Source organism: Hyperolius riggenbachi, chromosome 1, assembly GCF_040937935.1.
Source record: "Hyperolius riggenbachi isolate aHypRig1 chromosome 1, aHypRig1.pri, whole genome shotgun sequence".
NCBI classification, from domain to species: Eukaryota; Metazoa; Chordata; class Amphibia; order Anura; family Hyperoliidae; genus Hyperolius; species Hyperolius riggenbachi.
Window position 1 is genome coordinate 508,890,290 of NC_090646.1, and position 17,296 is coordinate 508,907,585.

At 38.8% G+C, this 17,296-nt stretch overlaps 1 protein-coding gene across 2 annotated transcripts in view; it reads right to left on the reverse strand.

The window, feature by feature from the left end:
• Positions 1–17,296, reverse strand: part of TMEM132C (transmembrane protein 132C) — a 762,868-nt gene that overhangs the window by 173,464 nt on the left and 572,108 nt on the right. For both annotated transcript variants that reach the window (XM_068243755.1, XM_068243763.1), the window contains exon 4: positions 6,220–6,403. In XM_068243755.1, the coding sequence (XP_068099856.1) occupies positions 6,220–6,403 (184 nt within the window). The remainder of the gene's footprint in view (positions 1–6,219; positions 6,404–17,296) is intronic.

A 17,296-nucleotide genomic window follows, 5' to 3' on the forward strand; every position in this document is an offset into this window, starting at 1 on the left:
GAATGAGACAAGAGGCCAGAAAAATTGGGCAATTATGATACCCGTTGAATAAATATCTAAATGTCAGCCTCTGTATAAGACAGAGGCCTGGAGTAACTGGCATGCACCAGGGTAATAATTATTTTTTTGTTTGGGTAAAGTAGCCAATAGAAGTAGGACCACATGAGATACTTGGTGCTGTGCTGGTGCAGGATAGCTGGTGCCTCTGGCCATGGTGGACATGAGGCCAGGTAACTGGCATGCACCAGGCTAATAATATTAATTTTTGTTTGGGTAAAGACAAAGTAGGACAGAATGAGATACTGGGTGCCATGTTGGTGGTGGAAGTAAGCTATTTCTTCTGGAGAAGATCACTTATGCCCCGACCACAGGGTGATGCACCACTATGAACACTAGTACCTCTGCTCTTTGGCCTGTCTTTGCCTGTCATGTTTGTAATATAACAGTGATGTACAACTGGGTTTCTTAATCTTTCTCAGAAGTGACATCACTGTTTTAATGTCAGATAACCATGAAAAAATGTAAACACTTGCAGAGGTGAAGATGACAAATAAAAAAAAAAGAAAGAAAGAAAGAAAGAAAGAAAGAAAGATCCAGGAAATTAGGAGAGCAAGGCATGGACATAACAGGGGATGCAAAACCCTGCAACAGTCCAAGAGTAACGATGAAGAATACATAAAATATGTTGATTTGATTAATTTGTTAGACAGAAACATGATTGCTGCTGAATTATCTCTATTATCAAGGGGACTTTCATTTGCACCAAAGAATAAATTTAATCTCTTTTACATGATATTAAATGTTAACACATTGTTTAAATATTTAACCCCCAAAATAACATTTTATTAACTAAAGGTCCGTACACACGCCGGACTGGAGGCAACAACGGGTCCGTCGTCACCTCCCGCTGGGTGGGTGTTCCAGCGACAGATCCGCCGGGCGGATCGCTCAGAAACAGCCGTATCAGTCTGCAGACAGACTGTACACACGCCGGACTGTCGCTGGAACGCCCACCCAGCGGGAGGTGACGACGGACCTGTCGTTGCTTCCAGTCCGGTGTGTGTACGGACCTTAATGCTAAGTATTTCCATCATTTGAATTACATATACTCTACTTGTTTAACTTCAGTTGTGTTTTCAGTAAAAATTAGTTGGCTTTGCAGCATAATTTGGTGGCACTATCTGCACACCTTAAAAGGAACGTTCCTTTGGGAATCAACCCCAAGAAGAGTTCATTTCAGTGACTGAAAAAAATGAAAAAATATTTTCATACTTTATACTGCTATACTGCTATAGTATATTAACAATAAGGCTGAAAGATGTATAATGTCTAGCTTTTCTATATTTATGTCCTATGTTTTTTTCATGGTGATTTTTTTTTGGGGGGGGGGGGGGGGTGTCTAGAGTCAAAGATTGGGAGATCCTAGCTAACCTACCCGTGTGTTTTTGGGATGTAGATGGAAACCTCACAGTCTAGAGCACAGGTGTTGAACTCCAGGCCTGGAGAGCTGGATCCATGCCAGTGTTTAGGATGGACTGAGAAAGAGAGGAATGTGTTCTACCTGATGGACCACACCTTTCCTGCTTCAGACCCATCAATTCATTTGAGCAGTGTCAAAAATGCAAGAGGACCTCTGCAATTGTAGGACCAATTTGACATCCCTGGTCTAGAGGATGTGGACCTCAAACTGGAACTCCAGGGCTGCAAGACAAGAGCACTTAAGCACAAATCAAGGCACGCCCTAATAGCATTCAGAATGGCAAGGGAATATGAACAATGTAGAGAAGAAAAGTAGTGGATGGAATGCTTTTTCTTGACTAAATGTGCTGGAAGCTGCATACAACCTGTTTCTCCTATCTCTTTTGCTGAAGCTGATAAGTGGGTGGATTGGGTGTGACCATGTGACACACAAGTAGGAAGGACACTGCCAGACTACATTCCTCTAAATGACAGCATTACAGTTGCAATTATGGTAGCCCCCATGTGCCTTAATAAGGAGGTGGGTCTTCTACTCACAGTAGAGATTGTAAGCCTACACAGATAGCTGCAGCAACTGCTGCAGGAAGCACAGCTATAAAAAGAATTACTCAATAAATTCATTTTCAAACAATAGTACTTTACCCTTTCATTAATCAACATGATTGCTTTCAGAATTTGCCTTGTTCAATTTTCCTCACACCTCCTACTAAAATCATGGATGAACAATGTCTAAGACTCGAAAAGAAACATTCGCTCTTCTCTATTATCTTAATGTTTTATTTACTCCTAAATCTGATAAACTTATAGTCAGTCAGTGGGTTAATCTCTAAAGGTAGCCATGCATCTAGTGATGATGGGCAGATTTGACCAAGAGTCAAATCTCTCTCTGATGAAATCTGATTAGAGAAAGATTTGTTGGCTTCCCATACACCACAGACTGCTGCCCCCTAGTGTTTAAGTGTACCCTCATGTGTGCGTTTCTACATTACCTGTCCTGCATGCTCTTGGCAGCACCAATTTTTACCTGATTCACTAATAATTATCAAAGCGGATGGTCAATTGTCCACCAAGTTATGTAATGAATGGGCACCTTTAAACTATTACTAGGAGACAATGCATCTGGAGCGCTATGAGAATGGAAAAAAATATCTAACTACACCTAAAATAGTCCCACATTTTGGCATACACACAACACAACCAATTTGTCTGCTTTTTAGGGTTATTTAATAAAATGATCAATTGCATAGAAAAGTCTAAGAAACCTTTTCTTTTAATTGATTGATCTCGATCAATCTTTGTCAAAATAGTCAATAAAAGTGTCACTGGGCATGATATAACATTTTAATCAATCAAAAATGATTCAGAAATCTTTGACCTATAAAATTGTTTTAAAAGCAACTGAAAAAGTGCGTTGTTACCTTTTAACCACTTCAGGACCACAGTGCTAAAGACCAGGCTATATTTGACTAAAAGGGCCACTGCAGCTTTAAGGCTAAGCTGCAGGGCCGCACAAAACAGCACACTAGTGATCCCCGCCCCCTATTCTCCCCACCAACAGAGCTCTCTGTTGGTGGGGTCTGATCGCCCTCCAGTTGTTTGTTTTTTTAATATAAATATTTATAGTGTTTTTTTGTGATTAAAAAAAAGTTTTTGTTGCCTCTCCCAGCCAGCCTCCCTCCCTCCCTCCCCCAGCCAGCCTATCACAGCGATCGGCTGTGATAGGCTTCAGCCTATCACTGCCGATCACTCTTTTGTGCCCCAGGGGGACAGCAGTGACACGTCTGTCCCCAGTACAGCGCTGCTGCTGATCGCAGCGCTGTACTATGTAAATAGACGGTGATCACGCCGTCTAACAGTCTCCTGAGCGGCAATAGCCACTCAGAGACTAAAGAGGGGGCGGAGCTCTGCCCCCCAAGAAGGAGAGGCGCGCGCATCCTGTGTGCGATTGCCTTCAGTAGCCGGCTCCAGGACCTGACTCCAATTGGCGTTAGGCGGTCCTGAGGCTGCCGCCATGACCACGCCCATTGGCATGGGGCGGTATTCAAGTAGTTAAACTGAGCAATTTGATTGTTTACAATCTCAGTAGTCTAAATTGTAGGCATGCACTGAATGATTTTATGTTCTGCCAAGGTAATGCTGTTAGAAAAATGTATTATGTTAACTATTGGCACTTTTTTGTATCAATAAATATAAAAAAGTCTTGTTAATAAGCTGCACACAGTAAAAAAAAAAGCATTCTTTTACTGTTAGATATTACAGGTTGTAAAAGAAATCATATGTCTCCAGACTACGCTAACAGCAATGTGCTGAAGTCCCCTCTTATTTTTCCCTTCCAGGAGACTTGAAGCTTGAGCAGAATGCTGTCACACACAATAGTTTTTGGCTCATAAAATACAAATGGAACATGTGGGACTAATGAAAGGACCTTAATACAATTTTATCCTGTTAGATTATTTTCAAAGACTCTAAATACCATAAACCATACAACTCCCCAAACCATCCTTTAAAGATGAATCTGCAACCAACTGTAATATACTAGCAAATAATTGATTCTCTTGTATTTTGTTATGTGCAGCAAAGAATAGCTTGAGGGATGTCATAGCACAACTAATGGATATAAATGGACTGAATTTAGTAGAAGTGGAAAGCACTGGATATACGAAAGCAATGTCAAATGTAGCAGGACATCAGCTTGCGTCTTAAGAGGGCCCCTGAATCCTAATTTACACAACGAAGGGTTGAAATTGAGGTTTCGAGGAGCATCACATAAGAAAATGTATCAAATTACTTTGAGGAAATGCTGACTACTTGGAGTTCATGGAAAAAATAATTATAGGATTCGTTCCTGTCTGTACCAAATCAATCTACAGAAGGACTTCTAAAACTTTGCTTTACTCAATGTTCACCTGGAGTAGACAGGCATACATATAAAAGGTGTTTTTTATGTTCAAGATCAACATGTAACTGAGAGAAATGTTGATAGTAAACAGATGGATGGCTATGTCAACATTCTTTTCGATAAAAATACCCATTTCAAACGTAATACTATATATTTGCATAACTTCCATTAAAACGTAGTTTATTGAATATATTAGGTTAAATTGCATTAATAGGGTATCTCCACTACAACCAACACCTATTGTTCTGGCGCTTCTTTTTTAATTTTTTTAAGCAAAAATTATTAAATTCAATGTTAACATTTATTTTCTCTCTGGTCACATAGATTTTAACATAGTACATTGAATATACCTCACAGTTACAGAATTGTTTCGTTTGAAAAAAAGACATGTTGCTATGAAGTTCAAACTTTTGAGTCTCCTTACACCTGAATCCAGAGAGGAAAATGTCGAAATATCACCTTCCATCATACAACAACCATAGTATTGGATGCCCCTTTAGGGTAAGGAAAAACAACTATAGAATATCCCATAACTACTTCCTGGGGTAAGAGAGTCCACACCTCAACTAAGGATGACCAATCAAATTCCATAGAATTCCAAATTTCGAGATTTACCTCAGAATTTGGCATTCCAAATCAGATATTGGAATTCAGAATTTAATATCACTGACTTTAGTGGTAAATTTCAAAGCCCCCATAAATGCTATCATCACCAAATTTGCTAGGTATGTTAGGGAGAATAGTGGGAACATATTTTTTTTTAAAAAAAGACCTTGTCATTTCTGAGAATTTTCTTAAACTCTGTAATATGACAATTTGTTGCGGTACTCTTAAAATGTATATCGAGTTCTGAGTTTTATATGTATTTAAATTTTATTTAAGAAAACAGACAGCATGGGATCCCCCTCCCAAACCTCTTTAACCTCATCACCCATGTAGACTTGGATAGCAAGAATCTGAAGCCCAGACCGCATAGTTCTCCATACCCTGAGCTATACCAGCCCACATGTTCCATGATAAGAAGGGCTCTGGAAGAGTGCAAAGCCTCCCCCTCTCCACCTAAGCTCATTGTTCATACCATGGGAAAGCAGCTCAACCTCAGCTCAGATGCCCAGGAGGGTTCTCATTGGTTTGCTTGGTTGACCAATAAGAGCCTCCAGTGGCACATTTAAAAGGGCTTTTCTTTACTTTAGTATAGCGATTGACCAAGGGCGGGGCAGACATGAGGAGCGGGTGCAGGAGTTTATTGGGGATCTTAAATTAACATCTTAGGGGAAATTTGCATGGGATCATTAATTAAAAGTAAGTAATTATGATTACCATAATAAGAATATAAATATAATTTTTATGGTTGTATTATTATTTCTCTTTTTTTATCTCTTTGTGAAAATTAAATGAAAAACATACCATAGGTGGTCCTGAATGGTTGAGCAGCTGAAATGGTATATGAGACAGAAATGGGATAATGTTTCACTCTCAAAATGAAAGCAATTGCCTGACTTAATTCCCAAGCATGTACAGAGTTACTACAAGAAGATTTGACGCAACACAGTTGTAAATGTATCCCTTCACAACCCTTTCAAAGCATGCTGCTGAAATTGAATTCAAAATGAGCGTATATTTTTCATAAAACTACCATTTATCAGTTTTACATTTGCTATGTTGTCTTTGTACTATTTGCAATTCAAAAAAGAATTTACATGTCTTCCAAATTATTTTTTTATTTACATTTTTACATAGCGTGACTACTTTTGTCTAATTACCTTTATCAAGCTGTATACTAGTTGGAGTTACACCGCCCTTATGAGTTTGTGGGAAATATAAAAATATTCACTTCTTACCATAGCGAGGGGGACAATTCCCAGAATATCCTTTTGACTTATAAAGACTTCAGACAAAACAATATCAGTTGAGGGCTTCCCAGGGTATTCCAACTGCCAGGAGATGGGCTGAGTTCCGGAAAGGCTGCTAAAACTGGTGATTTCAAAGTTCATTTGTACGACCTCTGTAAAGAGACTGTTACTCCTAGGGGAAAAAAAAGACTTTGTTAACCGATGTCATCCCTGTAAAAACCGTGACGGGGCTAAATTATTGCATAAAAATGTCGCACTTTTCTCTGTGAACTTGCATTAGCTCTTTGTATTTATACTGACAGGTTTGTATTACCTACTGTAAGCCACAGCAAGATAGAACAAAAGTAATTTGTGGTAAATTTTACTCCGGAACAAATGCGCATCTTAGATGTATGTGAATATATGTATTTTAAATTTGATAATTTTTTGCAAAAGTAGTCCTTTAATCTTTTAGCAGCCAAATAAAGTAAAACTTTATTTGGCTGCAGGGACAAATGCCCAGCCTGGCAGGGTATGCAAAGTGGTGCTTTTATAGTTACCTGTTCCTGATACTGTGGAACACCTCAAAGTGTGTTCCATATTTTTATATTTTATATTTTACGTGTAATATTTAACAAGTTATACGCTGCAGTTTATGTATCTATAGGGCTTGTCCATACGGACTAAGTGTTTGTAATTCTTTTTCCCTGATACGGATCTCGGCTTGTGTGTGCTATTACATGTGATTGGGGCTCAGAGGATAGCATCAGCGGTGCAGCGCCACCCGGTGGTGGAAGAGAGATGATGGAAGAGTCTCTTTCATCTCTTCCATCACCCCTCTTCCACCACCGGGGGGTGCTGAGCACTAACACTATTCTCCTAGCTGCAGTCATATGTCATAACATGTGATCGGATCTCAGAAGAGGATGTCGGGAGTGTATTGCCACGGGTGGATGAAAAGGAGAAGCCAGTCAAGAATCCGGAACAGGTAACTATAAAAACTCCCTGCACCGCTCTGCATGACCTCAGTAGGCAAAAACGACCAGTTCTGCCAGCTTAGGTTAAAATAGGTGCAGCATCTGTAAACTAACCAATTACACATATCATGGCATTTTTATTTAACCACTTCAGCCTTCAGTCGTTTTCACTTTATGCATTTGAGCAATTTTCACCTCTCATTCATTAGCCTATAAATTTATCACTATTTATCACAATGAACTGATCTATATCTTGTTTTTTCCACCACCAATTAGGCTTTCTTTGGGGGGTACATTTTGCTAAGAGCCACTTTACTGTAAATGCATTTTAACAGGAAGAATAAGAAAAAAACTGAAAAAATTCATTATTTCTTAGTTTTCAGCCATTATAGTTTTAAAATAATACATGCCTCCATAAATAAAACTCATGTATTGTATTTGCCCATATGTCCCGGTTATTACACCGTTAAAATTATGTCCCTATCACAATGTATGGCGACAATATTTTATTTGGAAATAAAGGTTCATTTTTTCCGTTTTGCATCTATTACTATTTACAAGTTTAAAATAAAAAAAAAATAGAAATATTTAATCTTTACATTGATATTTAAAAAGTTTAGACCCTTAGGTAAATATTTACATGTTTTTTTTTATTGTAATGTTTTTTTTTTGTTTTTTTTTGTATTAAACATTTTATTTGGGTATTTTTGGGAGGCTGGGATGTAAGCCATAGTTTTATAATGTAAATGTGTCTTGAGTTTTATTTTTTCACTTGTAGTTGTAGTTTTACTTTTTGGTCACAAGATGGCGGCCATGAGTTTGTTTACATGACGTCACTCTAAGCGTAACATACGCTTAGAGCAACGTATGGGGGACGTTACAGCCAGAAAAAGCACAGCTTCTGAGAGAAGCTGTCGCTTTTTCAGCGGGGGAGAGCAATCAGTGATCGGGCACCATAGCCCGATTCACTGATTGCCAGGCTAACGAACCGCGACCGGCCGCGAGAGCGCGCGGACGTGCACATGGCCTCCTGGGCGTAGGTACTACGTCCAGGAGGCCAAAGTAGTTAAACAAAGGTGGATTTTCACTTGAAATCATTCCTTTTAATATGCTCAGATAAATCAAGATAAAGATATTCTAGTCTTATCATGTTATATTCACTTGGTATCTACAGTTATTAAGTCAGCGTTCAATAAATGCAGAATGAGCTGTAGAAACTACTATACTCCTTGCGCACAAACATGAAGTCTTCGATCACGGTCACACTTCATACCAGATATTAGCTGAAAAGCAATCCAAAGCAGTCAGCCAGAGTTCACACCAGTTGATGTCTCTGCTGCATTTTCCCTCTTATTTTTTTTAGCTATTATAAGAGGTGGCCTGAAGGGACAAGCCTAAGGTACTGTTTAAAACTTTACTGAACATTTAATGGAGTCAGCATAAAGGTTGGTCACATAAAGCAAAAACTTCAAGCAAGAAACTGATTAAACTGAAAAATCATTCTGCATAACAGCACAGCATATAGCGAGAAAAAACAGCACAATAGTTAGCTTGTACCAGTCTATACTTGACAGATTCAGATGTTTTGATTAGGACTTCATTGAAGCATATGCTGTGTCCAGTAATCTGGGATCTTAGTGAAGCCACTAATACTATCTGCTAAGAGCGATAATATGGTAAATTTTACGGATATTCTACATTCGCTGTACCAAACCTTCCGCTCACACTAACCCTCTCTCTACCGACTCCTAAACTAACCTACCCTTACCTACGCCTAAAACACACCTTACCTACTACTACGCTAACCTAACGACTACCTATACCTAACACCAACCCTCCATGCCTAGCCTAACACTAATGCTAGGGAGCAAAGTATTACTTATCCCTGCCACTGATACTTCTGCTGCCCCTACGCTGCTATTTCTGGTTCCTTATGGTGGTCACCTACATCTTGTGCTTCCAGCTCCCAAATTGTACCCTAGGTGCCACTACAGCTGCAATTAACATTGCATTTTATGTGGCACCCAAAGTACCAGGTGCCTAAAGGCACCCAAATTACCTGCTTTGTCTTTGAAAACCAGACTCCCAGCGAAAGACATGATGCCATTCACATCACCCACAGTGCAATGCAACACAATTTCAAAAATGCGTCCAGGTGTATTTTTTAGTGGTGTTGATTGGTAGCCCCTCTGTCCTCCACTGTGGGCAGCAGTAAATTTGCTGCATGCACCAATCAACACAGCTGTCTGTGTGAATGGGCCCAATAACCTCTTAACAAAGCAAAGTATTTACTGCTGTTTTCTGTCTTTCCTGGACAGGTTTCCTTAAAGGAATACTGTAACCCCCCTAAGCAAAAAAAGGTGAACTTACCTGGGGCTTCTACCAGTCCCCCGCAGACGTCCTGTGCCCACGGCAGGACAAAACAGTCTTCTGGTCCCCGCTGCCAGCTCACTTCTGCTTTTTATTTAGTTTTGCTCTAATGTCGCAAACTACTGTGCAGCCTGGGGCGCACGTATCCTCGCTCCCGCTGATGTCCCCGGGAGCTCCCTACTCAGGAAACAGGATACCTATAAAAATTTAGCAAAGGTTCTAACAGCATACCCCCTCTCCCCTCACCACCATCACCACATTATCCAAAACTAAGGCAAAATGATTTAATGGAATTGGGTTTAAATAAGCAGAGGCTTATCTCATAGTCACTTTAGCAAAGTGTGAGTGCATAAAACATAAGATACTATTATCTTCCTCAGTGCGTCTCCTGCACACATCATGTCCATTTGTTTAGCAGTTTGCTTATACTGTATTTATACCTGACTTATTAAGGCCTGAACACACTAGCATACTTCTGTCCACTTCTGTGCTGTTTTCAACAAAGTTACAGACTGATTCACATAGCTGAAAAACAAGCACACTAGTGTTTTCTGGCTCTGTCTAAATATTAGACTCATTTAACAAAGCAAGGAGTAAAATAAATGTTTATTTTTAAACATACCAGGTGAATGCTGAAGTATAACTGGGGAGGGGAACCGGAGGAACAGTATCTGCACAGTGGATACTGTACAGTGGATAGCTGGTTTCTCATTATTGACAAGTTTATTGTCTCAGTGAGTAATATGACATCCTTGATCAGTGTTGACTTGCTCGGGAGAGTACTGCTAAAGAATGCCGAACATGTTGTTGTTTTTTTTTATTTCCTTTTGATTGAATCTGTCAGTGATGTATTAACCCCAACATATATAATCAATAAACTTCCTCTTGATTTTAGACAGTTTATCAAATGGAAGGGTGATTGTACATCCCAATAAATGTTTCTCAAGTAGGAAAAATGGAGTGATGGGGGATTAATAGCTGTATAGCTTTGTACTGCATCAAGGAATAAAATGTTAGTGACCTCAATGGTTCTGCTTGTGATCAAGAGGAGTGAGGTAGTACATTGATAACTATTGCCTCATAGATTTCAGATCAGGGACTGATCATTTGCTTGCTGTGTTCGTCCAGCTGAAATGTGCTCTGCATTACTTACTGGTACCAGGGCATGTGCACCAACCACTGCGCTGAATGTGTGATCAGTGTGCCCTATATAATCTCAGGAATTGTATAGGTTGCTGCAGCATTTTTAGAGAATTTTTTACGCCTATAAACCACATAGATCCTGACAGAGGCGCTTGGTTCAGCTACAGCCCTGCATTGTTTTACTCCTAGTCATTGCCTGAAGAAGCAGGGTCACACCTGCGAAACGTGTTGCATTACCCCTTGGAGTATACATGTAAATAAGCTTGTTTTATTGATCAAAATATTGACAAATCTTGTATCTGCTTGGAGGAGGTAGTTCCACCGACACCTCATCAAATGTTAAACTTTTTAGTCACTTTTATTCTTTTTTTTTTTTTGGCGCCATCAAACTTTGTATCCAAACATTGCTGCATTACTGAAACCATGTTTAGCAAAACTCTTCATAGTGATGCAGGACAAATGTGATGGTGGCAATTTACTAAAGGAGATGTGTAGTGAGATCTATTATTTTAGTCAGTTTCCCGAGTATATATTGTGGTGCCGCTGCATCTATTGGGTGCTGGGTGGTGTCGCTAAACAGTAAAATATCTTTAATTTAAATTATCAAAATGTTACTATGCACTACCCAGCACCCATCCTAACCTTAAAGGACCACTATCATAAAAATAGTAAAATTTAAAATACATGTGTTTGAATATGTATAAAATGTACATTAGTTCCAGAGTAAAATGTGCTATAAACTACTTTTCTCCTATGTTGCCATCGCTTATAGTAACCAGTAAAATTCTGACATATCTGACAGATTTTGGATTAGTCCATCTCCCCTTGGACTTACAGAGATGGACTAATCCAAAATCTGCCAGATCTGTCGGAATTTTACTGCTTACTGTAAGCGACAAGAACATAGGAGAAAAGGTATTTATAATTATAACTTCTTATATTTATGTATTTTACATTTTACATTTTTCACAATAGTTCTCCTTTAACCCTTCAGCGTATGTACCTAACCCTAATTTTCCCGTAGGTGCCTAACCTTAACATCCCAAACTAATGCCTAACCTTAACCCTGGACGCCCAAATGACCGATAGTTGTAGCCGATTGTTTATGATCTGATTTTGAACTTTGTCTTATCACTATTATTATTGTAGATGGTTAAAGGAAGGACTTTTAACCCTATCGTATCATTCCATAGCTGCATACTGTATAGTTGTGCCATAATAATGGATGTATAGTTGGACAGATGATCAGACAAGTGAATAAACAACCAAACTGATGCTGATCATTATTTTATTTAGAAAGCACTAACATATTTCGAGTAGGAAAAGAGGTCCCTAGTTAATTGAGATTACAATGTCAGTCATTGTCACAAATACATATTTGCCTTATTTATATCAAACACCCACACATATGTCTTACTTCAGCAACGTGGGAGATAATGGGGACTGCATAAATCATTAATGGGAATTGCAATTGTAATCAAACCAGTGCAGTAAAGCTGTGCTGACGTTAATACCGATCCCATGGAGGGAGCAGATTCTCTACATGTCCACATTATCATTTCACTTCTCTTCACTGCAGGTCTGATTTAGTGAATCACAACAATACGTTCAATAAGTTCCTACACCATAGATGACCTGAAACAATCCTGAACAAAACTTCTCTCCACTTCTCTGCCATTCGGTACATAACTAAATAACGCTGAGGGAAAAATGACAGCTGCTGCAAAAACTGTTATTTCTGCCTCTGCAGCTCTCTGGACACAAGATTGTTTTGTTCTATTTGTTCTAGAACTCATAGGAGGGTTGGGTAGTGCAGTCATCTTGCCAAAACCTTAAAAAGTAGACAAAGAATTAATTCCACCTAAAAACACTTTAGTGCAAACAAAGGTATGTGTGAAGTCTTCATTGTGAGAGGATCATAGGTTTTGAAGCAGGATTTGGTTGCTTGCTATAGGCAGAAACTTGGGTGCCGTCATTATAAATTTCAGCTATACAGTGAAATTTGGGCATGCGCTGCCCGATATATAGTGGAAACCCTTGGGGCACCTGCTTTATCGGGCAATGGGAGCACCCAAATTTCACAGTATGGCTGCAATTTATAATGGCACCTATGGCTGCACCCTAACATCATCGTAATTGCGGCGGATTGGTGGTGGGGTCGGTTAAGTTTAGGTGTGGGGGTGATGGTTAAGGTTAGGAGTGGGGTGTTGTTTTCAAGGGCCAGGTGTACGGTGCGAAGAAGGTTAGGTGTGGAGGGTGTTTTTTAAGGATTAGGCATGAGGAGGGCAGTTAAGGTTAGGCATCAGTAAGGGAGGGCTCTGTGTGAGAATAGTGTTAGGTTAAGTTGTAGTAAAATATCAGTAGTATTTACCAATATTTTACTACAGTAATTTACACTTTTAAAAATAGAATATCGTTAATAGCGATGAAAAAATGTCAATATTCTTTTCACATTCATTTTCACAAAAATAATGTAAAATTTGACTTTCGAGGGAAAATGCCATCCAAAATCATTTTGCAATACGGTCGTAATTTGTCACATTTTCACGCTAGGATTGTACCACTTTTCACAGTAAAAATGACCACTTGGGTGTGGTGTGGTTGGGGGGGGGGGGGGGGGTGTTGGCAATTTTTCACATCGGAAAGAAAAATTGGTTTCCTTTGACCATATTGCAAAAATACAATGTATTTTCACAAATATTTTATTAAAATTGAAAATGGCTTTTTCTATGCAAAGATGATATACTAGCAGATATTAAGCGCCCAAATTACCCTACTCCCCTATTTCATGCATATAGCTTTTATTTGTTAAAAAACTCCTTAGCTTAGGTGGACTTTAAAGAGGACCTGAACTCTTGCACAGGACAGAAGTAAAACATAGAGAAATGCATCCTATATGTATTTAGAGAGTTTAGCCTGTCTAATTCCCCCTTATCTGTGACCAATCACAAGTTGTAATTTGATTTCTTCCCGAGTAACATGACTGCTACGGCAGATAAGGCAGATAAGCTCATTTGAAAGCACAGGATGTTAACAATGTCTGCTTCCATGAAAGCAGGAAGTAGAAACAGTGCAGATTTATTTTAGGATTTGTATCAGCTGTAGCAAAGAAATGTGTTTTGTGTAAAGGTTGTGTATCCTTTAGAGCAGAGAGGACGTTCTGAGTTCAGGTCCGCGTTAACATGACAAGGCAAACAAAAAATGTCCCTCTTTATAGAGTACCACGCTGATTCAGGTCACTGAATCCTGTATTTCCTCTGTCCTTTATTGTCACACTTTTTTTTAATTAAATGTAGTTTTCTTTTATTTGCTCATATTTAGTCATTTTTTTTAACCTTTTATTATTGACGCATCTTTCTTCTTATTTAACCACTTAAGCCTAACTGGACGAGAAATCTCGTCCAGTTAGGCTGCGCGCACTCCCGCGGGTCGTGCGCACTCCCGCGGGCCCCCCCGTGCGCGCTCCCGCTATTTGCCGTTAACCCAGCGATCAGTGAAAGGGATTATAGATCCCTTTCACTGATCGGACCCCCCCGGAAAAAAGCCGACAGCGTCTCCTTAGACGCTGCGGCTTTTCTGACTTCAAAAAGTTCCCCGTCTTCATTCTTCTTCCTGGGAGCGAGATTGATCGCTCCCTGGACTTTTTGGCTGTGGCCATCTTGTGGCCAAATAGTAAAACTACACCACATACATTTTTACATTACACAGTTACACTTTAGAATAATAAAAATTAACTGTTTACCTCCCACACCAAAAATTACCCACACACAATTTTTAATTAAAAAAAAAAAAAAACAACAATAAAAAAGAAAAAAAAAACATAACTTGTTACCTAAGGGTCTGAACTTTTTAAATATGCATGTCAAAGGAGTATATTAATATATATTTTTAAAATTATGGGCTTGTAAATAGTGATGGACGCAAATTAAAAAAAAATTCACCTTTATTTCCAAATAAAATATCGGCGCCATACATTGTGATAGGGACATAATTTAAATGGTGTAATAAGCGGGACAAATTGGCAAATAAACTACATAGGCTTTAATTAAGGTAGCATATATGAATTTCAAACTATAATGGCCAAAAGCTGAGAAATAATGATTTTTTTCCATTTCTTTCTTAATATTCCTGTTAAAATGGATTTAGAATAAATTAATTCTCAGCAAAATGTACCACCCACAGAAAGCCTAATTGGTGGCGGAAAAAACAAGATATAGATCAATTCATTGTGATGAGTAGTGATAAAGTTATTGGCAAGTGAATGGGAGGTGAAAGTTGCTCAGATGCAAAAAAAATTCAACCCTGTGGGCTTAAGTGGTTAATTATAAGACAGAAAACACAATAACTAGGAACTTGGCATAAGCTAACTATGGCCTAACTATTTAGTATTGTTACATTAAAAGCAACATTTTGCCATACTGCCATGTACCATATTACTGTTGCATGCTTCGTTGCACTGCCTCACTGCCTGCTCATTAGCTTTATCTAGTATCTAATTAGTTATATCTTTAATTACCATACTTGCTACTACTATGTTTGCTGTTGCTTAATTTCTTCTCCAAATTTATTAAAACGTTGTGAAAGAACACTAATGCCTAAAGGGCAGCATGGCAATCATTTTTCAAGTTTACCAAGTACGAGACTGTTGCATGTGCGAGTCAAACTTCTGGGCTTGTTACCTAGATGTGTCACTAGATGAGCAATCTTACCAATGCTATTTATAGGAAAACTACAGTTAAAAGGCAGGTATTTTTGTGCAGGAAAGGTGGTAACCTAGACACACGTTTCATGCCTTCAGTGAACTGGAACAGCCATCTGACAGCAAAGCTTTTCTCTCTCCCTGCCAGGGATTCCATCAGCTGAGTATAACTGCAGAGGCAGGAATTGTATGACCTGCTCACTACAGTTCTTTCTGTGCAATACACAAGCCCTGTGCTGAGCTGCTGCTGTAGGTCAGTGGTGTAAAATTATTTCTCCTAATTACACAGATACACTTATGCCTTTCTAAAACAAAGGTATTCAGCTTCACATGAGCAAGAAGTTCTATCCATTCAAGTCAGTGGGGGAATATGCAATTGACGCCTTTATGTTCCCAAAATGTCAGCCATACATTTAGAACCACTAGTAAATAGCATCCCTGTATCCTACAAATGTCAGGGCTGTGGAGTACGTACACAAATCATCCTAGCAAAACACTCTAGCAAAAACTCTTGTGAGGTAAATATCTTCAAATTATAAAACTCTATTTTCAGTTTAATCTCATGATTAAATAGATTGACATCAATTAAAGTATATAAAACAAAGAGGAGTGTGTAAATGTGCACCTGTAATAGAGTTGTTATCCATTGATTCCAACTGGCTATTACACTTATTATAAATAGCTTTGCCTGCATTTTTCATGTTACATATAAAGAACTAACACCAATAAAAATGAGTGCATAGAATAAAGCTATTTGGATGACTCTGCATCAACTTAACTCTGGGGATTTCCTCCTACACACCTGTGATAAAAATCATTTTATCATAAATAGAGAATGAACATTTCTGGCATTATTTGCGGCATAACAAATATCAAGGCAGCCAGAATTCTCAAATATACAAAATACGCAATAAAATAGAACTATTTCCTGCATCATTAATATATATATAATAGAACGTGTGTGTGTGTGTGCGTGTGTGTGTGTGTGTGTGTGTGTGTGTGTGTGTGTGTGTGTGTGTGTGTGTGTGTGTGTGTGTGTGTGTGTGTGTGTGTGTGTGTGTGTGTGTGTGTGAGACCATCACTCGAAGATGCCTTGACCGATTTTTTCAAAAATTGGTATACAAATCCCCTAAAAACAGCCAGATTTTACTAATTCACATCAATGGAAAAAATTTAAAACGCTGCCATTCTCACCAGAGAATAAAACCAGAGTCCCCAAACTTGGCACAGTTGGTTAATGGTAAAATGTAAAATGTAGCCATTCTTACACTGTTTATGGTAGGGTTCTAAAACTTGCCACAGTTGGTCACTAGGTGACTTGGATTAATATTCACGAAAGTTGGTGGAGCCTACAGCAGCTAATCAAAAGTCACCAATTGATTTTCAAGAGGAATATTTAAATTGCTGCCATTCTTGCACTGTTAATGGCAGAGGCCTCAAACCTGCTACAGTCAGATTATGTGTCAAGGTTATAAAAAGTGGGTTGACCCAACAATAACCAAATGCATACCTGGGCAATTCCAGGTCTTCAGCTAATATTCTTATAACACATGTGCATTTATGTTGCAGACAATCAGGGTTGAGCTGTCATATCGGAACAGTTTGGAGTTCCGCAGATTCGCATTGGAATTTGGCCATTTCAAATAAAATCACAAAATTTGAAAATTATACTCTTCTGTGGGAAAATTGGCTTCAGAAACAGGAAATTTCCACAAAAAAATGTATTTAAAACAATGGCCTTGGATGGGGAGAGGAACTTAAGCTGGTATATAAACATTGGTTTTAAGAACAAGAATTTTTGGCCTAAAGTGATGTCATCAAAATGGCCGCCAAAGATCCCCGATACCCAAAGGCCACAGAGAAAGAAGGTTTTTTTTCATGAACTGTGGGTCCAGGG